The sequence below is a fragment of the Phoca vitulina genome, unplaced genomic scaffold (assembly GCF_004348235.1).
Source record: "Phoca vitulina isolate PV1807 unplaced genomic scaffold, GSC_HSeal_1.0 scaffold39, whole genome shotgun sequence".
In the NCBI taxonomy this organism is placed as follows: domain Eukaryota; kingdom Metazoa; phylum Chordata; class Mammalia; order Carnivora; family Phocidae; genus Phoca; species Phoca vitulina.
The window spans coordinates 10,334,889-10,359,083 of record NW_022589742.1 but is presented as its reverse complement, the minus strand read 5'-3'; the positions used below and the strand labels follow the sequence as shown (position 1 = coordinate 10,359,083).

The 24,195-nt window shown below is 43.9% G+C and overlaps 1 protein-coding gene and 1 pseudogene across 1 annotated transcript in view; one reads left to right on the top strand and one right to left on the bottom strand.

Moving 5' to 3' along the window:
• ADGRG4 (adhesion G protein-coupled receptor G4) overlaps positions 1–24,195 on the top strand; it is an 84,430-nt gene that overhangs the window by 48,966 nt on the left and 11,269 nt on the right. The window contains 7 exon segments of the mRNA XM_032428240.1: positions 4,042–4,176; positions 9,188–9,307; positions 13,330–13,375; positions 14,952–15,055; positions 17,134–17,255; positions 19,618–19,886; positions 23,122–23,200. Coding sequence (XP_032284131.1) covers positions 4,042–4,176; positions 9,188–9,307; positions 13,330–13,375; positions 14,952–15,055; positions 17,134–17,255; positions 19,618–19,886; positions 23,122–23,200 — 875 coding nt within the window.
• On the bottom strand, positions 11,528–12,816 carry LOC116647206 (annotated as a pseudogene).

Below are 24,195 nucleotides of genomic sequence, written 5' to 3'. Positions count from 1 at the left end.
ATAGTTTGGCTATTGCGGACATTGCTGCTATAAACATCGGGGTGCACGTACTCCTTCGGATCACTACATTTGTATCTTTGGGGTAAATACCCAGTAGTGCAATTGCTGGGTCGTATTGTAGCTCTATTTTCAACTTCTTGAGGAAACTCCATACTGTTTTCCAGAGTGGCTGCACCAGCTTGCATTCCCACCAACAGTGTAGGAGGGTTCCCCTTTCTCCGCATCCCCGCCAACATCTGTCGTTTCCTGACCTGTTAATTTTAGCCATTCTGACTGGTGTGAGGTGAAGAAACTTACTTAGCATTTCTCATAGTACAGGTCTGATGGTGATGAATTTTTATATATCTGAGAATGTCTTTATTTTGTCTTTATTCTCCTTTTTATAAGATTTATATTTTAGAGAGAGAGGGCACAAGCAGGGGGAGGGCCAGAGGGGGAGGGAGATACAGATTACCCGCTGAGCGTGGAAGCCAATGTGATGTGGGGCTGGATCCCACAACCCTGAGATCATGACCTGAGCTGAAATCAAGAACCAGATGCTTAACTGACTGAGCCACCCAGGCGCCCCTCTCTGATTGTTTTCAGTGTTTTCTTTGTTTCTTTGCAGTTTGGTATTATGTGTGTAGTTGTGTTTTCTCTGCATTTATCCTGTTTGAAGTTTGCTGAGATTCCTGAATCTGTATATACGTCTTTTATCAAATTTGGGGAAATTTCCATCATTATTTCTTTAAATATTGCTTCTTCACCTTTCTTTCTCTCCTCTCCTTTTGGGACCCCAATTACATGTATGTAAGATTTTTGGATGTTGCCCCACAGGTCTCTGGGGTTATGTTAATGTTTTTAATCATTTTACTATTTCTTTTTTTTTTTTTTTTAAAGATTTTATTTATTTGACAGAGAGAGACAGCAAGAGAGGGAACACAAGCAGGGGGAGTGGGAGAGGGAGAAGCAGACTTCCCGCCGAGCAGGGAGCCCAATGCGGGGCTCGATCCCAGGACCCCGGGATCATGACCTGAGCCGAAGGCAGACGCTTAATGACTGAGCCACCCAGGCGCCCCACTATTTATTTTTCTGATAGTGTAATTTCTACCGATTTCTCTTCAAGTTCACTGACATCTGTCATCTTCATGTTACTCTTGGACCCACTCAGTGCAATTTAAAAATTTTTGATATTTTATTTTTGGTTCTAGAATTTCCATTTTGTCCTTTTTCTGCCTGCTTCTCTGCTGTTATTTCCTCTTTTTGCTTTAATTGCAAGCATATTTTCTTTTCTTTTCTTTCTTTCTTTATTTATTTTTTAAAGATTTATTTATTTATTTGAGAGAGTGAGAATGAGAGAGAGAGAGTACATGGGGCGGGGGAGGGTTAGAGGGAGAAGCAGGCTCCTCGCTGAGCAGGGAGCCCGATGCGGGACTCGATCCAGGGACTCCAGGATCATGACCTGGGCTGAAGGCAGTCGCTTAACCAACTGAGCCACCCAGGCGCCCGCATATTTTCTTTTAAATACCTGAGCATAATTACACTAGCTGCTTAAAAATCCTTGTCTGCTGACTCCAATATCTGGGTCATCTGCAGGTTGATCTCCACTGATTGTCTTTTCACTTCAAAATGGGTCACACTCATTCTTCCTTCACACATGGGGTAAGTTTGGATTACGTCCTGGATATTGTTAATGTTATATTGTGGAAATTCTGGATTCCACTATATTCTTTGGAAGACTATTGACTTTTGTTATAGCAGGCAAATGACTCTCTTAGATGGTAGCTTAAATCTCAGGTAAGTTCCTTTATCCTTAGTTGGAGTCCGTCTTGTACATTAATGGTTCAGAGGCCAGGCAGAGTTTATACTCAGAATTTTGTCTCCTACTGATGGGGTGCCTGGGTGGTTCAGTAGGTTAAGTGTCTGACTTCAGCTCAAGTCAATATTCTTGGGTCCTGGGATCCAGCCCAGCAGGGCTCCCTGCCGGTTGTGTGTGTGGGGGGGTCTGCTTGTCTGCCCCTCCCCCACTCCTCCCTCTGCCCCTCCCCCTGCCCTCCCTCCGCCCCTCTCCCACACACTCTCTCTCTCAAATAAATAAATCTTTAAAAAAAAAGAATTTTGGCTCCTCCTCTCTAGCTTTCTCCTTCCCACAATTCCCTGTCCCCCCCCCCCCCCCCCGCAGACTTTCCAGTCACAGGCTGTGGTCACCCTGACCTTTGTTTTATGGTTCTTCATGCCACTAAGACTGCAGGTTTTCTATCAGAATTTTGAGTGTTCTTCACAACATTAGTTTCACCTTGCCATCAGGTTAAGGGCTGTAAAAACAAGTAACTCACCTTGTAATGTTACCTTTTTCCAAGTGTTGACTCTGCTCCAGAATCGGCCTGCTTTTGTTCATTTTCCGGTAGCTTCGAGTTGCGGTTGGTTTGTACACTTGTCACGTGCAGGAGGGTCAAGTCCCTTCGGAGCTACTCAGCAGTGTTGGAGGCAGATGGTGACTGCCCGTTGTATTTTGGTTACATATGGGGTTTTCTTTTTTTTTTTTTTTTAAAGATTTTGTTTATTTATTTGACAGAGAGAGACACAGCGAGAGAGGGAACACAAGCAGGGGGAGTGGGAGAGGGAGAAGCAGGCTTCCCGCGGAGCAGGGAGCCCGATGCGGGGCTCGATCCCAGGACCCTGAGACCACTACCTGAGCCGAAGGCAGATGCTTAACAACTGCGCCACCCAGGAGCCCCATGAGCCACCCATGCGCCCCCATATGGAGTTTTCTATTATAGACTCTGGGGGAGAAGCAAGTCAACCAACCCCAATCACATTCTTGGTACCAAACTGCTTACATGTTAAAGCTAGATCAGAACTTCTCTGGGCCGCCCAGGTGGCTCAGTTGGTTAAGCATCTGCCTTCGGCTCAGGTCATGATCCCGGGGTCCTGGGATTGAGCCCCACATCAGGCTCCCTGCTCAGCTGAGAGCCTGCTTCTCCCTCTGCCTCTGCCCCTCCCCCTGCTTGTGCATGCTCTCTCTCTCTGAGAAATAAATAAAATCTTAAAAAAAAATCAGAACTTCTGCATGGTACTTCATTGCCTTAGCAGAGTTTATTCATGCTGGCAGAAGAGTCGTGACTTTGGGGTTCACAAATAATTTTTGAAAATATTATAAACTCTCATCTCCCTTACCTCTACAGCTAGCTAGGTAATAGTTCCTTGATAGGCCACATGGATAATGGAGAAAATGGGGGCCCAAATTGCACATATCTTTGTTCAACTACAACCCAGCTGTGTGACCCTAGACAAGTCACTTAACCTCTCTGAGCTGCCATTTCCTGATATCATCATACAACATACATTTCAGAGCCGATAGAAGGACATGTAAGGGTGCTCATATACCCTGTTTTGCCTAGAAGAGTCCAGGTTTACAACTGTGGTCCCAGTTTACTGGTAAAGTCCCCTGTCATTCTCAAAAATGTTCTAATACTTATAAAGTACTATTACCAATCAAATCAGCAAATTTTCCTACTAGTGAGCCTCTAGCAGAATTCCTAAGGCCTTATTGCCTCGCTTCCCTGCCTTACTTTTCAACAAAAGCATTGCCCAATAAAATATGGGGCAATGCCTAATGCTACTGTATTGGTTTTTTGTTCCTTTTTTTTTTTCCTCTCAGAACTATATGGGTGAAGAGGGGTCTACTTTCAAAGACTGGTCTTTATTTCCAAGAATCAGGGCAAATCACCTGATTCATCATTCCCCTTTCCACCTCTATGCATACCCAGGTGCAAGTAGGCCAGAGATAAGTTTGGGAAGAAAAAGTTGTGTGTGTGTGTGTGTGTGTGTGTGTACGTGTGTACGTGTGTGTGTGCACCCTGCTCACATCTGGCCCTGTGATCTGAGTGTGTGTGTGTGTGTGTGTACGTGTGTGTGTGTGTGTGTGTGTATGTGCAGTTCTCACCCCTCTGACCTTATAACAGGATGCTCTGGAGGTTGCAGCTGGTGCTGGGGTGGGAAAGGGGGATTCAGGCTCATGGGAGACGATTCCAGTTTCCATTTCCTGCCTTGTCTTGGCAGATTTACCTGGATGAGGTCCCTCTGGGAAGGATTTTGGCTTCCGTATACTTGCCTAAATCACTGAGGGAGAGAATTCCTCCTAGCAACTTACAGACCATCTTGTTTAATTTTTTTGGCCAAACTTCACTCTTTAAGGTAAGTGCTTGCCTCTGGAGACTGTCATGAGCTGACATATGGTGACTCATTGTAATTATGAGCTCTTGCTATTTTCATGATGTTCTGTTTATTTTAGAATATGCTCTCTGATTTATTCTGCAAGTCTCCTGGCACAACCCCTGGTCCTCAACATGAATCAACGTCTTCTTTAATGATGTTCCTCAGTTTTTAATTTTCACAGCTTCTCCACTTTGCAAGGGACCTTAAGGATCATGTGGTGACCAAACAGAGGCCTCAAGATGTTTTAAAACCAGAAAAGGACAGCGAGTCCTCCTGATGAGTGTGGTTTCAACTTGTTCGTGCTTTCCTCCTGAATCTCCCCTGGCTCCTCAAAGCCTCCACGCCCATTCTTTGGGCCAATTCATTTGAAGCTGAGCGGTGTCCAGTAGGACACTTGCCCTCGAGTATTTGTTGCTCCTTTCCACCGCTTCCACAGAACCTTCTCTGAGGGCTCCAGTCCTTACCCATTATTAAAACCAAGAGGCAGTATGATGTGGTGGTTATGGGCATGGATCTGGGACCGGTCCGGCTGAATTTAAAGCCGGTTATGCCATAGTCTACCTGCGGGACCTTGGGCAGGTCCCCCAACCTCCACGGGCCTTAGTTTCCTCCTACGTAGACTAGGATGGTAGTAGTGCTTTGCTAGGCTGTTAAGGATTAAAGGAGTTAATACACATAAAGTGCTTAGAACACTGCCTAGCACGTCATAAACACCGGGTAACTATTTGCGTTGCTATTATTATTTGCCTCTTTGGGGGCTCTGCCTAATAAAAGGTTCATTCATTCGGCCCACTCCGTCTCATCTAGCTGTCGGGAAGACAGCCGTCAGAGCTATAGCATGAAGTGGTTGATGATCGCTATTAATTGTTCATGTTCACACTTTATTACCTCATCTGCTTACGAGAAACCTTGACTCAAAGAGTGCTATGGTCTGAATGTTTGTGTCCCCCAGAATTCATGCGTTGACATCCTAACCCCCAAGATGATGCTTATTAGGAGATGAAGCCTTTGGGAGGGGATGAGGTCATGAGGGTGGAGCTGTCATAATGGGATGAGTGCCCTTGTACAAGAGGTCCCAGAGAGCTTGCTTGACCCTTCCTCCATGTGAGGACGCAGCAAGAAGCTGCCATCTCTGAATCGGAAAGCAAGCCTTCACCAGAACCTGACCATGTAGGTACCCTGATCTTGGAATTCCAACCTCCAGAGCTGTGACAAAGAAGTTTCTGTTATTTAGAAGCCACTCAATCTGATATTTTGTTCTAACAGTTCGAACGGACTAAGACAAAGAGGCTAAGTGATTTTGCTCAAGGTCACACAGCTAAGAAGTGGCATAACTAGTAATCAAATCCAGGCTGTCTGACTCCAAAGTTCAAGTATTTAAGAGATCCATACATTAACACCCCTGTGTATTTTCACTTTCTAGAGAGGCTATCCAAAGGAATGAATTTATAATCGTTAAATATTCAGAGTTATTGCAGGGAGATTGCACTGGGCCAACTTAAATATACCACATACCAACTCAAATATAACACATTGTCTCCAGTTATATCTGTAGGATGTTCTGTTCTCCTGGAATTCTCTAGTGGCTCCCCTTTCTGTCTTTGTACATTCTATTTATTCCTGTGGGTTCAGCTCAAATCCCACCCAGAAAGCCTGCGTGGAGTTCATGAGCCCCTGCTTTCCTCCCCGCCCCCTGCTTGCATTCTTGTCTTCCATATCCACCTAGTCACTAGTCTGGCTTCCCCAAGTAGATTGTGGTGGATGTCGTGGGTCAAACATGTTTTATTTTCATGGCATCTGGCACAGGGCTTTCAACATGTTTTCAGTAGATACATATTTATTAAGCCTTGTTTTTAAATGGAAAAAAAAAAAAAGTTGGCTAGACCTGGGACAAGACAGTTAATGAACAAAAATTTTAATAAAAACGAAGAATGTCGTTCGTAGCACTCTGACCCTTTTGGTAAACTTCAAATTTCTCTGTTATCATCTGACATACCATTATTTTGTCTTAATTTCTCTGCTTTCTTGAGAGGGCTGTGCTTGTTGCATAGAATAAAAGATAAACTTATTTTGCATAGATTTCACACCTAATAAGTAATTTTTATTCACTAACATCTTCCACTGGAGGGGATTAAAGATCTCTGCCAAAATTAGCCTACGGACGTCATAGTGCCAGATAATGGATTAGAAGTAGCCTGCCATCACATTCAGAACTGGAAGGGCCCTTGTAATTCATAGTGGCCCATCTCATTTTACCGATGATGGTATTGAGACTCAAAGAGGGGAAGGGACAATGTATTCTGTCAGTCACACAGTTATTATTCAACCAACAAATCTGTATTGAAATCCTGCTCTGTGTCTTGTGTGGTGCTGGGTGCTGGGGATACAACAGCGAGCAGCAGAGACACGGTGTGGGCCCTCTTGGAACTTTCGGTCTGAGGAGCAGAACAGAAACGGACAGATTCTAACTCTGAAGGGGATGACCTGAGCCTGGGTCCTGTGCCACTGATTTTTGGGGAAGGGGTACTTATAAGAGATGCCACCCTCTAACTACCTTTTCCCCTAAGTCCCAAGTCTCACAGCCTCGCCTTCACACTGCTTCCTCTGATATCTTTTGATCAAAATCTTCACTGTCACCGCAACAGTTTACTTTAAAAATGGTTGATAAGGGGAGGCCGGCTGGTTCGGTCAGTGTTGCAGGCGACCCTGGATCTCGGGGTTGTGAGTTCCAGCCCCATGTTGGATGTAGAGATGACTTAAAAATAAAATCTTGAGGGGCGCCTGAGTGGCTTAGTCGTTAGGTGTCTGCCTTCGGCTCAGGTCATGATCCCAGGGTCCTGGGATTGAGCCCCGCGTTGGGCTCCCTGCTCGGCGGGAAACTTGCTTCTCCCTCTCCCTCTGCCACTCCCCCTGCTTGTGTTCCTGCTCTCGCTCTCTCTGTCAAATAAATAAATAAAAAATCTTTAAAAAAATAAAATCTTGAGAAAAAAGTTGTTGATAAGACGCCACTCTTGGAAAACACATACCCCCTCCTCCACGAGTGGCTGGCCTCCAGGAGAAGGACAAAACACTAGGCAAGTACACTATGGCACAGGGGCTCTGGGAGCATAGAGGAAAGATCAGGGAGATCAGGAAAGGCCTAGGGAGGTGTCGGCTGGAACCTGAGGTTGAGTAGAAGCTAGGAGATAAAAGGGGCAGGGAGAAGGATGGAGGAGTGCTTCCGGCCGAGGAAACTTCTCTAAAAGGTTCAGAGGTGAAACAGGTAAAACTTGAGCCTTGAGCCAAAGAGTGGAAGAGTGAGAAATGATTTAACGCCTTTTCCTGCATGGCCGCCATTTTGTACGAAAGGGAAATTAAACCAGAGGCCAGGTTAATTAAGTCCTGGGTTGCTGTGTCTTTCCCCTCTTTTGGCATTTCCACTCCAGAAAACTGTATCTCTTAGACTAAGTTGAGAGGGTTGTTAGATATCACCTGGTCCGCTTTTCTTCCTGTTACCAGTGTACCAGAGAGGGGAAGAGACTTTCAAGGAACAAGAGGGCTTGGGCTAGCACTTGGTCTTTGGATGGTCAGCCGGGGCCCTTGCCACCAGATTGTGCTGTAGATCCACCTCTGCATCAGGCTACCACAGGGGAATTCCTCTGGGAAGGGAGCGTGGAACCACCAGGCTGGCTCTGAAGGAACAGAGTTGGTCAGGAACCAGAAGTGAGTAGCTTCCCAGCGGAGCCCCAGGCTGTGTTCACAGTTAGCCAGTTCTCAGTGGATTCAGGGCTCAGAAATAGGAGCGCTGGGCATCTTCTGAAAGTGGCCCAGCAGACTCTGCAAGGGGCATCATCTAAGCTCACCTCATCTAGGCCTTCTTGGCAAGTCCTCAGAGGACTTTCTTCCCATCCCTCCTGCCCTGCACCTGCCTCATCTCTTGTCTCTTCAAGTGTGCCCCAGAATAGGCAGTCTCCCAGCTGCTTCGTCCCCTGGGGCCTTGGCCTGTGGCACTTTGGCCCTGTGAATTAGCAAGTGCCACATCCTAACAGCTACATTCTCCTTGGAACCAACATTTCTGAAGCATCCCTGCCCCATCATGCACTAGCTGTGTGATCTTTGTCCAAGTCTTTGAGCTTCCCCAACCTTCTGTTTATCCAGAAAATGCCTATATTGTTTCATTAAGGACTAAAGATAGTGTATGTGGAAAGCACCTAACAATGTAACTGGCTCACTCTGGGTGCAAGACGAAATACTTGCTGTATGTTTGGCCATGCGGGGGACATGAGGCCACATGACGCCTCTGCTCTGACCTCAGAGTTCATGGTCCCCTAGGGAGGAGATGACAGTCCTCAGAAACTTATTTCAACCTGGATGTTTATCCACCTGCTTCCAACTTCAGGGGAGATGAACCAGGGGGTGGCTTATAACTAACCCATGATGAATTTATGTTTCCTATGAGGAGGGGCCCCCTAAAAGTGAGTAAGGGTGGTTAGGGGTTGGAGCTAAGATAAGTTGTGAAATGTCAGGGTTCAGAGTTATCAAAGTAAGGACTGGTTTCGCTTTGTTGCTAGTGTGGTACTGAGTAGCAGTTAACAACAAAGTAGCAACAAAGCGGGTGCTTGCTGGATACATATTTGGATGTAGGGCTCAGGTTAGTGACTTGTTCTAGCTTGGTAGAATCGAGACCTTATGCGAAGACAGGAGATGAGCTAAATGACCTCTAAAAACTTTTTCTCAGGGGCGCTTGGCCAGCTCAGTCAGAAGAGCATGCAAGTTTTGATCTCGGGGTCGTGAGTTCGAGCCTCAAGTTGGGTGTAGAGTTCACTTAAAAAAGAAATAAAATCTTAAAAATAAATGAATAAATACAAATAAAAATTTCTTTTCAGCTGTGATTTTATTTTCCATATTTCTGTGCCTCCAGCCATGCATTAGTAATTCTGAACTGATTATTGATATGCAGGAAATTGGGAATTTAGGAGCTGAACTCCTCTTCTTTATGTTTCACCCGCAGACTGGAAGCGCCACGAAAGCACTAAGCACCTTCGTGGTGAGTGCCAGCCTTTCAGATACGCCCGTTGAAAACTTGGCTGAGCCAGTGGTTATTAATCTGCAGCATGTTGAAGGAAACCAGGTACTATACCCATTTTCATCTCAGAATAGGAAGGCCTCCGAACCCCTCCTTGGACTTCCTGTTAAAAATAATGGACTAGTGGGGCGCCTGGGTGGCTCAGTCAGTTAAGCGTCTGCCTTTGGCTCAGGTCATGATCCCAGAGTCCTGGGATCGAGCCCCACATCAGGCTCCTACTCAGCAAAGAGCCTGCTTCTCCCTCTCCCTCTGCTTGTTCTTTCTCTCTCCCTCCCTCTCTCTCTCTGTCAAATAAATAAACAAAATCTTTAAAAAAAAATGGGCTAGTTAACCGATGTGGTTCTAAGACTTAAAGAAGATTGTCCCGTTTTGGACAGTAGAGGTGTGTTGTAGTTGAAGCCTTCTAGAAATAATGCCATCGCTTAAAGGGATAAGTAATGTGGGCTTCTAGCACTGTGACAGATTGGCAGAGGACTGACTAGGGCAGGTGGATCTTTTGGTTGTCCCATTACACTAAATGATATTTAATTCCATTTGTTTTTGAGTGAGGCAAACAATTTAAAATAATTGAACATTTTGATCCTTTTCAATTGCCACGAAGAGCATTAAAATATGTATTAATTATCACCAACGAATTAAAACCATAGTCATATGGCATAACATACGGTATATATTACTAAATGATCAAATTTAGCTGTAGTATAAGAATGAACTACTATTCCATTCTTTGATGTTAATGTATGTCCAGTGTGAAGTCTTAATAGCTTCTTTCATTCCCAATCTAAACGACCATATGGTACAGCATATTTTTCACAGGTCTTAATTCTAGGAAGGAAGAAAGAAGGGTGGGAGAGGGACGGAAGAAAAAACAGATACCAAATGAAACATGTTAGATGGGTAAGATCTCTCAATTCCAGCATGGGCCCCGGCTCTCCAAGCATCCCCCAACAACCAATTTCTCATTGCCTCCAGTTTCCTGGAGATTGTAGGAGCTGGTGAGGCCCCAGGAATGCTCCCTAGGCCTAATGAGCAAGCAGCTCAACTTTGTCTCCATAAAGCTTGATCTCAGCTGTGAGCCCCAAATTCCAAAGTTCTGCAAGAAACACCTACCCCACATCAGACCTGCCCTGACCATTCAGCCTCCTCCTGGGCCTTGCACCAGAAGGGTGTAGCAAATCCCTATGTTACCAAATCTTTGTGTGTGTATGTGTACACATTTAGTTTTATTGTAACAAAGCAACTCATACACTTTTAACTTTTAAAACTGAGCATCATCTTGGGGCACCTGGGTGGCTCAGTCGGTTAGGCATCTGACTTTGGCTCAGGTCATGATCTTGGGATCCTGAGATTGAGCCCTGTGTCAAGCTCCTCCCTCAGTGGGGAGTCAGCTTGGCCCTCTCCCTCTGCCCCTCCCCCTGTTCATGCTCTCTCTCGAATAAATAAATAAAATCTTAAAAAAGAAAACCCTGAGCATCATTTTTCCTTTCCAGTGAAACAAAAAAAATTTTTTTAAGAATAAACAGGAGACGAACCATGAGAGACTATGGACTCTGAAAAACAAACTGAGGGTTCTAGAGGGGAGGGGGGAGGGGGGATGGGTTAGCCTGGTGATGGGTATTAAGGAGGGCACGTTCTGCATGGGGCACTGGGTGTTATATGCAAACAATGAATCATGGAACACTACATCAAAAACTTAAAAAAAAAAAAAGAATAAACAGGAACAAAGTTACAATAGAGAATGTCATTTCCAAATAAGATCCTACAGGTACTGCTAATTCTCCCATCCAGTGGCAGGGCTCAAGTCATCATTAGTAGAAAATTTTATTTTAAAAGTATCATCTTAAACTGCAAGGAATTCCATTAAACATCACAATTAAACATGCCAGAGGAGAAGCCATGTTGTCAGAATGCCCACTTAACCCACCCAAGCATCTCAAACCTACCCTTTGCTGATCTTCTATAACCTCATTTTAAAATTTTATTTTATTTTTATTTTTTAAAGGTTTTATTTATTTACTTGAGAGAGAGAGTGCGGGAGAGAGAGAGTGAGAACATGAGCAGGGGGAGGGGCAGAGGGAGAAGCAGAGTCCCTGCTGAGCAGGGAGCTCGGACGTGGGGCTCAATCCCAGGACCCTGGGAGCATGGCCTGAGCTGAAGTCAGATGCTTAACTGACTGAGCCACCCAGGTGCCCCATAACCCCATTTTTAAAATTTTTTTTCTTTTTTTTAACCAAGAGAAAGTAGACTGATGCATGTTGGTCCATGCTAACTGTCCATACTCACATAGAGACACTGTAATCACATAGAGCCCAATATCCAGAAAAAGGAGGAAAAGGGGAACTCTAAGCACTACTGCACAGGGGCCCCGCACCCTCCAGTTTCCAGCAGACCTAGGGGAGCAGAAGGGTTTCCTTTTTTCCCACAGAGTATGGTGGTGTTGATTCCAGAAAGTTTGTGTTGATACAGGAAGGGATAAAAATGAATTTGGAACAGAAAGGGTAGAGATTCTTTCCCCGCTGTATTCTGCTTGAGGCATTTCCCCCCAAAATAAGTTGAGAACCATGGTATAGACAAAGAGAAAAGAGACTTGAAAAAACAGGGCGAATGAGCACAAGAGGAGGGGGAAAAAAAGACTGCAACTTGCTGCCAAGGACTGGAGAAAATTTAAAAAGGAAGGTTGGAATCCATCGGCATTCCATGACTCAGCTTCTCCTTCTTCCTCCTCATCTACCTCCCTTCATCCTCTTCTTCATCTCCTTCACCTTCATCCTCCACCTTCACCAATATCTTCCAATCCTCCATCTTCATCATCATCTTCTTCTCCTTCCCTTCCTTCATCATCCATATCGGGAGCCAAGTAGTGCGGTCACGGATTTGGCCAAATATCATCTTTGATGACCTCTCCTGCTTCATCCGCCCCTGCATCAGAATGGTCAGGAAACCAGGGGAAGAAGCTTTGGTTCCTCATGCTGTCTCTTCCTGCTGGCTCGATTCTGCATTGGACTTAAATGTTTCATCAAATCCTTTCTGGATTTCCATTTGATTTCAGTGGACTTGGAAGACGAATCACCATTCTCGGTCAGATGAAATTCTTTGGAGAGAACTTTATTTTCGAAGTAAAGGTTTTCATCAAAATAAAAATCTATCCTGTAACCTACCTGATTTAATATCTTCAAATTCTGTCACTTCAGCTCAGCATCTCTCCATCCTCCTCCCTGAGCAGTGCAAACACTTGTGAATGGTTGACAAGTGTTGTTACCCCTAAATTGGAGATTTGGGCTATCAATTCTGACCTCTTCTGAATAACACGGTTGGTGGAGTTTGTTATATTTCTGTTCTACTTTCAAGATCTCCACACTGGGTTGTTCATGAGTCTATTTCATTTTGTACTTCATCAGTGTGTTCAGTTGCTTCCTGCTGCTCTTTTTCTCCCTTCAGCAAGTGCTGAGAGGTCAACAGCTCCTCTGGCTTAGGGTCAAGAGGCAGACTCTTTTCTTCGTTTGAGGCAGGAGTGAAGACTGGCATTTGGGGGCCGTGCTGTGAGGAAAGTCCATGGAACAAAGGCAGACGCACGTCTGGAAGAAGCTCTGATTATTCCTATGTTACCAAATATTTTATTTGTTTGTTTGTTTATTTTAAAGATTTTATTTATTTGAGAAAGAAAGCACACACGAGCACGGGGAGGGGCAGAGGGAGAGGGAGAGAAATGGACTCTCAACTGAGTGTGGAGCCTGATGTGGGGCTGGATCCCAGGACCCTGAGATCATGACCTGAGCCGAAACGGAGAGTCAGACGCTTAACCAACTAAGCCACCCAGATGTCCCTACCAAATATTTTAAAGGACACATACTAGACCACCATGCAATAGTATGCTGTTTTCTCACTTATAAGCCCCAAGTCACTTGGGGTTAGTCTTAAAACCAACTTGCAGATGGTCCAAGTGTATGTGCGTGTGTGTGTGTCTACTGTTTGTAAAAACATCGAGAAGAAAACACTTGTGTGTAGTTGCCATTGTGTGGTAACTATCACAAGGAAAGGTGTTTACCTCTGATTTTTCTTTTTTCTAGAATTATGATTGGGTTCACTGTGCCTTTTGGGACTTTGGGAGTAACAGTAAGTATTTTTCTTAGCAAGCTTTGTCTTCGGCTCTCAGTGAGCCTTTGCCCCTGACCATTTTCCTGGTTGGCAGTTGGATGAGAAGGAGCTGTACTGTCTTACCAGATCCTACAGAGAACTCTGACTGACCAAGATATGAATATGAGTTTTATATCTAGTTACGGCATGGGAGGTTAAAAAAAAGGCCTTTCTCTTTGATAAGAGGCTTATTTGGGGGATCAGAAAAATCATACAACTCGGGAATAAGGGAATTTGGAAGACCCAGTGCAGAGTAGCCTTAAGCTGTTGGAAGCAAGTTGAGAAATGAACACCTGGCTGTTCATCTGTGTTTTCCCATGGGGATTTGCAACATCTACTATCTTCTTCCTTTTTTTCCTCGTCTCTTCTAGGCTGACTGTGTGACCTTGGGGAGTCCATTTACTCTCTTGGGGCCCCAATCTTTTTATCTTTTCATTGAGGGGATAAGACTTCTTGGTTGATCTCGAAGGGCCCTTCCTGCTTGGCTAGGTATGAGTCTTTGGGGACAGTAAAGAGAAGGGGTTTGGGACGGGGATCGCTGATTGGGTTCCTCTTCAGTTTGCCTTCTCCATTGGAATCTCCGGGGATATGGCCAAATCTCAAAGTATTCCCACCCAGAATCCATTTTCCCTGGAATGCCAGGAGTGGCTACGTGCCCCTCTGCCTGGGAACTTTTCCCTTTTCAGTATCCTTGAAATTGTGGGAGAAAAAGGAAATTCTCCTCCCGTGGGACTACCACTCCTTCCCTATGACAGAGATAGCACGTCCTTTCCTGGTCCTCTCCAAGTCTCCCAGGATAAGATTCCGGCAAAATGATGAGCCTTGTCACTGACACCTTTGCCCCCACCCTCTGTCCGTGGATCCAGAGCCTCTGGAATCTATGGAGTTATCCTGGATGGACAAATTTTGACATTTTGATAACCTCTCTGGTCTAGTGCTACCCTGGTGGTTCTATTCTACATCTGGTCTAGTATCTGAGATCTACAGGTTATGCAGAGGTATGGAGGTTGGTTTTAGAACCCTAAATAAACTCAAGAGTGAGAAACGAGGCAAGTGTCAAGTAAACCAGAGGTTTTAATTGGCCCTAAGGAGTGACAGACAAACCACGATCTGGCTTGAGCTGGTCGTTTCAGATGTTTACTCCAGGGCCACCAAGCAGGACCAAATGTCAGCCTAGATTCCATAGCTCATGTCCTTCAGAAAGTTCTAGATCTACCTGTTTCCTATTTGTGCTATTTAGGGAAATAGTCCTAACTCTGTCCCTCCAGCATGGTGGCAGGACTCTGTTCATGATTAGAGTCTATCCTAATCTGTAGGAGTTCCTGTGCAGGAATAGGAAGTGAGAGCCCAAGAAGGTATGCCATGCACGAAGTCCCCCAAAAGTCAATTTTGCCTATTAGACTTCATTTGATTTCAATGTTCAACTATACCTCTATCTTGTTCTCTTAACAAAAAATACTAATTAGAACACACGCTCAGAAGGTGCGTATAATGAAAAGTTAAACATTTCTGAGAAAAACAAAATTGCTTTGAAATTCCCTTCTGTCTCCTGCAGATGGGCAAGGTGGATGGAATTCATCAGGCTGTAAAGTAAAGGAAACAAACGTAAATCACACAATCTGTCAGTGTGACCACCTCACCCATTTTGGAGTCTTAATGGTGAGTTGTCTCAATCACTCCTTGATAGAGTTTGGACAACTTCTATTAGATTACAGACCAGAGATACCTGGGTGAACTGTGATGGAAAAGTGGCATGTGAGTGGGAAAAAAGCCCCTTCTTTGTTCATCCAAAGTAGAGCAGATTGAAATAAATATTTCTTTTTCTCCTTATAAAAGTAATGCCTGCTCCTCAAAATTCAAACATTACAGAAAAGGTCCCCATAATTCCCCTCCCAAGAGATCACTAACTTTAACACCTTGATGTAAATTCTTTCACATTTTCTTCCTATGTGTATATTAATATGTTTTTTTTTTTAAAGATTTTATTTATTTGACAGAGAGAGACACAGCGAGAGAGGGAACACAAGCAGGGAGAGGGGGAGAGGGAGAAGCAGGCTTCCTGCCGAGCAGGGAGCCCGACGCGGGGCTCGATCCCAGGACCCTGGGATCATGACCTGAGCCGAAGGCAGACACTTAACGACTGAGCCACCTAGGCACCCCCATATATGTTTTTGTTTTATAAAAATGGGATCAAATTATTCACGCTGTTTACCACTTGCTTTGCACTAACAATACAATGGGGCACCTTTCAAGCAAATACATATCTGTCTACTTCAATTTTCAAAATACCTTTATAGAATTCTCTTGTGTGGAGTAAACATGATGAATTTAACCAATCCCCTATATGCAGGCATTTTAGTTTTACTGTTTACGATTTTTCTCCATTATGAACAATGCTGTAATACACATTTTTATTCATTTCTCTTCTAACACTGGTGTAATTATTTCTGTAGGATAAATTGATGGAAGAAGAATTGCCGGGTCAAAGGGTATGGGCATTAAATTTTTTAATTGTCAGATTGCAGTGTAGGAAAGATATATTTTTTAAAATTCTTGCAGTACTTAACCAAACAAGACTCGTCAAGTCTCATATTCAGGCTTAGAGCTTCAGAGTCATCATTAGTTAACTCTTCCATCTCTTTAGTTCCCTATGGCCCTCCCTAACATGAGGACTTGCTGAGTTTTCCTTCAAAATAGCTCTCAAAGGGGCACCTGGTTGGCTCAGTCAGAAGAACATGTGACTCTTGATCTCAGGGTTAGGAGTTCAAGCCCCACGTTAGGCACAGAGTTTACTTAAAAAAAAAAAAGAAAGAAAATGGCTCTCAAATATGTTCCTTCTTCTTTACTCTTCTCTGAGTACTTTTTTAGTTCTCTTGAGTTACTTTATTATGTGTTGTGCACAAGTTGTTTCTCCTACTCATGGTAAGCTTGGCACTGTTGATATTCTGAACCAGATAATTCTTTGTTGTGGGGGACTGTTCTGTGCATGGTAGGATGTTTAGCAGCATCCCTGACCTCTCTACCCATTAGATGCCAGTAGCCCCTTCTCCAGGCGTGACGACCAAAAATGTCTCCAGACATTGCCAATGTCCCGGGGGGAGGGGCAGTATTGCTTCTAGTTGAGAACAACCAGGGTAGACAAGTGCTTCTTAGCCTTTTATGATTCATGAATCTCTATAACTTGAGGAAAGCCCAGATGTTCTCCCCAGAACAATGCACGCATATAGGGAAATGATTTTGCATGCCATTTCAGGTCTTTTATGGTCTTTAGGTTAGAAAATTTTGAGATTATGTGATCTCTAAGGTCCATTTTGTCTCTCAATTTTATGAAAGTTATTTAAGGTCTAAGGGAAAGGAACATTTCTTTTTTTTTATGTTCTGTGTAGTGTTTTGGGACGCTTAGTTCAAATAATGATTCACTTTGCATCCCAAATTCACATCTATTAGTTTGGTTATATTTTAAGTGTGGAACATGTTAATGACAATAAAGCCAAGGACTAAATGTTCTGCCAGTGCTGTTGATGGCTCTCCATGACCTGTACACAGTAAGTTGCACTAAGCATATTCAACAAACAATATACAGTCTTATTGTATATTCATCCACATACTCTGGTTTTATAAGAGCTGTAGCAGAGATGCTATATATCCTGAGAACCTCCTATTGGTGAGCCCTGGAAGCATTTTACCATAAACTTGCTCTGGCAAATGTATAAAATACAACATATTGCATTTCCTAGGATTTATCCAGGTCTGCAATGGATGCAGTGAATGAACGGATATTAGTGCTGATAACATACATTGGATGTGGAATCTCCTCCATTTTCCTGGGAGTTGCAATAGTGACATACATAGCTTTTCAGTAAGTTGATAAAGTCTTGCTCTGAATAGGTTTAATTTGGTTTGATGGATGCTGTTGTCATTGTAACCACATTAATTTCATAAAATGTTCCTATTCATCACAATAGGAAGAGGTCAAATCCATTAGATTATGAAGTGGACAGATTAAAAAAAAAAACAGGCAAGGCTCTTCTAAAAAAAGAGAGAGAGAAAGAGAGAGAGAGATTATAATTGGATTTTTTAAAAGAAAGAGGTTTGGGGTAGGGTAAGATTTCTCTAATGGGATATAAAACACTAACCATAAAAGAAAAAGTTGATAAATTGGACTTCGTTGAAATTAAGAACTTCTTCCACCAAAAGACACAATCAAGGTAGTGAAAAGGCAAACCATAAATTGGGGGAAGATAATTGCAATGCGTATATCTGACAAAGGAGTTTAGAAAATTCTTTGACAATACTACTAGAATAAATACATATCTAGCTGTTGACCCAGAAACTTCACTATTAGAGAGAAATGAGTGCATGTGTCCACTGAAAGATATATACAAGAATATTCACAGCAGGGGCACCTGGGTTGCTCAGTTGGTTAAACGTCTGCCTTCGGCTCAGGTCATGATCTCGGGGTCCTGGGATCGAGCCCCACATCAGGCTCCCTGCTCAGCAGAGAGTTTGCTGCTCCCTCTCCCTCTGCCCCTCACCCCCACTCGTGCTCTGTCTCTCTCGCTCTACTCTCTCTCTCTCTCAAATAAATAAATAAAATCTTAAAAAAAAAAAAAGAATATTCACAGCAGCTTCATTCATAGGGGCTCCAAACTGGAAACAACCCCAATGTACATTAACAGTTGACTGGATGAATAAATTGTGGTATACTCATAAAATGGAATGCTTCACAGCAGTAGAAAAGAATGGACTACTTCTGTACAACACAGAACATAATATCTAAATCTCACAGGCATAGAGTTGAACAAAAAGGAAGCCAGAAAAATAGGAGAGCATACTGCATGGTGCCATTTATACGAAGTTCTAAGTACAGGCCTAACTAAGTCTATGGGGACAAAAGTTAGAATATTGGTTACTTCTACTGTGTGTGTTGGGTGGTGGGGGAAGGTTATTGAACAGGAGAAAGAATGAAGGAATCTTCTGAGATTTGAAAATATTCCCTCTAGAGAAGATATTTGCAAATGATGTATCTGATAAAAGGTTAGTATCCAAAATATATAAAAAACTGGGGCGCCTAGCCAGCTCAGTCATTGGAACATGCAACTGTTGATCTCAGGGTCATGAGTTTGAGCCCCATGTTGGGGATAGAGATTACTTAAAAAAAATTAATAAACTTTAAAAAAGTGTACAATTCAATAGTTTAAAAATATATACAAAAAAGTGATATAACTCAACACCCCAAAAAACCAATAATCCAATTAAAAATGGGCAGAAGACATGAACAGACATTTCTCTGAAGAAGACATCCAGGTGCCCAAAAGATACGTGAAAAGATGCTCGATATCATTCATCATCAGGGAACTGCAAATCAAAACTGCAATGAGATATCACCTCACACCTGTCAGAAGGGCTAAAATCAACACCACAAGAAACAACAAGTAGATCTAGCCCTGAGTCTGCTGAAGGAGTGATGACAGAATGTTGGTGTCCAGAAAACTCCTTCCTTCCTTCTCCCCAAAATACAAAAAGAAAAGGAAAAAGAAAAAAGGGTGCTGCTTAGCTCAGAGAGGCTACTATTATTCCTGTTAGTGAAGGGCACTGTATTTAGGATATTCTGACTCTACCTGGAAAAAGGGTGGGGAGCTCAGTACATGTAAGGTAAAATGAGCAAGTTAATTTTTTTAAAGCTTTTTTTTTTTTTAAGATTTTATTTATTTATTTGTCAGAGAGAGAGAGAGAACACAAGCAGGGGGAGCAGCAGGCAGAGGGAGAAGCAGACTCCCCGCGGAGGAGAGAGCCTGATGCAGGACTCGATCCCAGGACCCTGGGGTCATGACCTGAGCTGAAGGCAGGCATGACCTGACCCAGGTGTCCCTGAGCAAGTTAATTTTAATAAGCACTTCTTTTCTTTGATTTTTTAAAAAGATTTATTTATTTATTTTAAATAGAGAGAGAGAAAGAAAGTGTGTGTGAGTTGGGGGAGGGGCAGCAGGAGAATCTCAAGCAGACTCCCTGCTGCACGCAGAGCCCGATGCGGGGCTCGATCTCACGACCCCGAGATCATGACCTCAGCCGAAATCCACAGTTGGCTGCTTAACCTTAACGGACTGAGCCACCCAGGTGCCACTTCTTTTATTCTTACACGTATTAGGCAGATGAGGTGTGGCATTGCTTGATGAAAACCAGAGACCCTACCTAACTAAACACTGTGCCTTTTCTTTTAGCAAACTTCGAAAAGATCATCCTTCCAAAATCCTGGTCAACCTGTGCACAGCACTACTGATGTTAAACCTGACGTTTCTGGTCAATTCCTGGTCCTCGTCATTTCAGAAAGCAGGACTGTGTGTCACAGCGGCGGTGGCCCTTCATTACTTCCTGCTCGTCTCTTTGACTTGGATGGGCCTGGAGGGCGTCCACATGTATTTGTCTCTCGTCAGAGTCTTCAACATATATGTCCCTAATTATATCCTTAAATTTTGTCTAGTTGGTTGGGGTAAGGATATCTGCTTGTCCTTGATGTCTCTGTTTTAAGCCTGTGTGTATTTCAAATTCCGGCTTCACGAGACACATTATTCAGGACCAAATTCTGTTATTATCAACAGTAAGGATGCTGCATACTTATTCAGCACTCACAATATCTCTATGAGAAAGATTTCATCATTATTCCCATTTAATGGTAAGGACACTGAGGCACAGAGAGATTAGGTAATTTGCTGAAGTGTACACAGCTAGTATGTGGCAGAGCTGGGATTTGAATCAGAGATTTGGCTCCATAGTTTGGACATGCAACCTCTACGATGTAGTCATATTGTTGAAGGGACAGGGAAAGGACTTGCGGTGTGTGGAGGGGTGCTGGGTCAGACCCGCCCTGATTCCCACCACACCTCATGGCGGTCATTGTCACTGCTCCCCGATGGAAGAAACCAGGAATGGAACCCAGCACAAAAATCTCCTAATTTACATGTTATTTCATTGGGTTGTTGTCCTGTATTTCTGACACGGTCAGCGCAGCTCCTCCCCCCTCCCTTTGACTATTCAAAACACATTTTGAGTTTGGAGAATGTGTTGGAGACACAGGAGACGTGTATGAAGTGGGATGCAGAGGATCCATGTGAGGCTAGCTTTTTATCTGCTGCCTTTGTAAAGACAATAGCTTCCCAATTAGGTCCTCATCCTTTTAATGAGTTCATTAACATAGCACATGCTTTCACTGGATACAGAGTCAGTGCTATTATCCATGCTAATGTGGGGAGCAGAGACAGGCAAATACTAAGCAGAGCATAAGCTAAGATTGTTTTAGTACACTTTGCAATCCATCAGAAACATGGAGCCCAAAGCAGTCAGTACACGCCTGTGCCTGGTAGCCCTCACCTTAAGTCAACCGGGAGATTGAAAAACGTTGTGGAAGAGGCTTCATGAATAATCTCCAAAGCAGATAACCCACATATGGCTAACTGTAAAGGGGCTGGAAATCACGCTTGGTCTTGGCTTTCCCTCCCCCCTGTCATCTCTCATCCTCAGCTTCCTTCTCAGACCCCTCCTCCCTCCCTCACTCCTTAAGTAACAGTGTTCCCCAGGGCTCTTCTTCTCTCATGGATCTTCTCATTCCACACACACTTGCCGGGGTGCAAGGAGCGGCAGCGAAGGCTAAGACTTGGTACTTGGAGGTGGGATAAACTTAGGGAGTGTCAAAGACACACCCGAGCCAAGGCCAAGGCCTGACTGGCTTGACCTGTCCAGGTGCAACAAGCTGTTGAAGATTCGGCTAACTGCTTACATAGACGGCAAAGGGAAGAGTAGCTAAAGGCTCCAGCTCCCAGGTCCTCGTCCCACACACTATAAAAGAAAGACACCAAAAAAAAAAAAAAAAAAGGGAACGGATGGCTGCCACATGAGTTGAGGGATTCCCTGTCGCTGAAGAGCCGGTTCTAAGTGGAGCTATGCACTTTTATACTCCGCAGCTCTGTGCTGAGGGGGCAGGGTGCAAAGCCCCACACCTCCCCTGAACCTGGGAGGGACGAGAAACTGCCTCACGAAAGGCTCCTGGAGGAGATGGAGAGGCGAGTAGGGGACAGCCTCAGAGCCCCTCCTCACATGCCTGTGGGCTCCTCCGGCTCGTGCGGGCTCACGGGGCATTCTGCCCAAGCTCAGGTCAGCTGCTGGTCCAGCCTCTGCCTGCAAGGTCACCGGGGAGCCACCTCAGAGCTGTCCTGCTAAGGGGACTTTTGGAGCATTTAAATATTAAACAAAAAAAATCAATGGCAAGGAAAACAAACATTAACATCCGTTTATGTTTGAAGTTCTGTCTTCCTAATGCCAAACCAACCTGTTGAAGAAGTTTTACTCCGGTACTTAAATCCCTGTCCAAGGCAGTAGATTGGTCCACATGTTTTTTTAATAATCAGTAGGGATTTTTTGGTTTATTAATCGATAATTTTTTAATTTGTTGATTACCAAAGGGTAAACACAGCTTGGGGACCGCCTCACAACTTCCACTGTAGATGGGAGGCCCCCTTCCATCTCTCCTTTCTGGCCTCCAACAGATTAAAAAAAAACTTTTTTAATCGAAGTCTAGTTCACACTCAATGTTACATTAGTTTCAGGTGTACAACATAGAGTTGGACAAGTCTATGCGTTATGCTGTTCTCCCCACAGTCTGTCCCCATACAGCGCCATTACAATACCACTGACTATATTCCCGATGCTGTGCCTTCCATCCCCGTGACTTATTCATTCCCAGACTGGAAGCCTGCACCTCCCACTCCCCTTCACCCATGTTGCCCTTCTCCCATCCTCTCCCCCCTGGCAACCGTTAGTTTGTTCTTATGTATTTATGGGACTGTCCTGGGTTTTTTTTTTTTTTCAACAGGTATTTTTGTAAATATCTACATCATGCTAGGCACTGTGCTAAGTGTGATATACAGATCAAACGGGACTGTCCTGTTTCTCACAGAACAGGACAGTGGAGGGTACTTTTCAAGATGCTTGGCACTCTGGGATTTAGAACAGCCTTGCAAAGCATCTTAGGAAACCCCTAAAACGTGTGCAGGTGTAATGCTCTTAGTTTAGGAGAAATACATTGTTAGAAATAAAGAAATCATTTAAGTTTTACAAATGTACATGAAATTGGATTTTTAAATCCTGTGTCTACACGCACATCACGTTTGGCCACTTTGACTGAACTGATTGCTTTATTATAGTCTGGCTGAATTGACTGGTCGTTAACTGGTCGATCTAGTCAAAATGTCAAACTAGTAATGAGTGTGGAAACAGCCCCCCTGTCAGAAAGCACTGAAGGCTGCAGCTGATTGCCTGTGCCCTTCCTCCAAGGTGACCTAGACAAAAAGATCCTGGGAACTAAGGGCCTCTATTGAAAAGGAGAAAAAAATTGGCAGCCCATCATCTGGGAAGAAATGCTTGATGCGAACCTGTGTTCCGATGAACTAGATACTTCGATTGCCAAGTTGATTTTTTGGCGCTTGAGCTATTTTTAATAACCAGTGGGTGTTGAATTGGAGTCTTTGGCATGCTGTTTAGTTTAGCAGATTGGAGCACTCCTAGAAATGTTTAACTTGGAAAAATTCACAAACATTTTGCAAACAATGGTATTTTGATGCCCGCACATCTGTGGCTCATTTAAAGTGTCTTGGTGGATCAGGGCCCACAGTCAATGATCAGGACTTCTCCCACTTCCTAATGGGATGTCTTTGGCTTGCTTCCCCCTCTAGGAATCCCAGGGATCATGGTGGCAATCGCACTCAGCGTGAAAAAAGATCTGTATGGAACTCTGAGCTCAGCGACTCCATTGTAAGTACCAGCATCTCTGCTTCTCAGGTGGTGATGTTCTTGACCATCAGGGTCTGGGGGGTGGGGCGGGGTTCCTGACCTGCAGTCTGGTCTTGCCGCTGGCTCAGGGGGGTACTCAGCCTCAGCCTTTTTTGGCCTAAACACAGTCACAGGCGCACTCGTATAATTAGGTGCCTGGGCTCTGTGTGACCTTGGGCAACTTACTTTACCTCTTCCTTCCGTTTCCTCCACTGGAAAATGGGGACAATAATGTTTGCTGTCAATATAGTGTGCAAATGAAAATGACGTCACGTATATAAAGTGCTCAGCACGTGGCCTGTTCCACACGTTCTACCTAACAGGCAGCAATTGTGATTAGAAAGCTCACGGAACCCAGCAGGAGCTGTAGCGAGCCCTGTAAGGAAATACAGAGATGGCTGGAAGACATTTTCCACCATCAACAACGGTCTCCCCTGAAAGACTCCATTGCCTTCCTTTGTAAATTGGCTCAGCTTTGTTGTCCTGTTGCTTTCTTCTCTTCTTTTTCTCTTCTCTTTTTGTTCTTTTTTCAAATTTTTATTTTATTTTTATTTGACACACATTAGCTTCAGGTGCACAACTTAGTGATTGGACAAGTTTATACATTATGCCGTGCTCACCATCTTTTGTTTTCTTCTTGATGTATAAATCCATCTCTGCGGTTCTCTCATCCAGAGCCACAAAAGAGTCACCATTTACCTCTCCAAAACCTTCTTTTATAGGCGCATAGCTAGTTACAATGTAGTCCTTTAGACAGTGTACTTTCCTTTCATGCTTCTGATTGTTTTTTACTTACCTAGATCCATTCTCTTTATTGTTGCCTCTCAAGCTGGGTTGTTTTTTTTTTTTTTTTTTTAGTAAAGATTTCCTCTCCCCCTGGACTGGAATCAAATGTAGGAGGTCTCGCCCCCCAGACTCAGCCATCTTTTGTGTTCAGATGACAGTTTCTAGAGGGTCAAAATTATATTGTCCTTTCC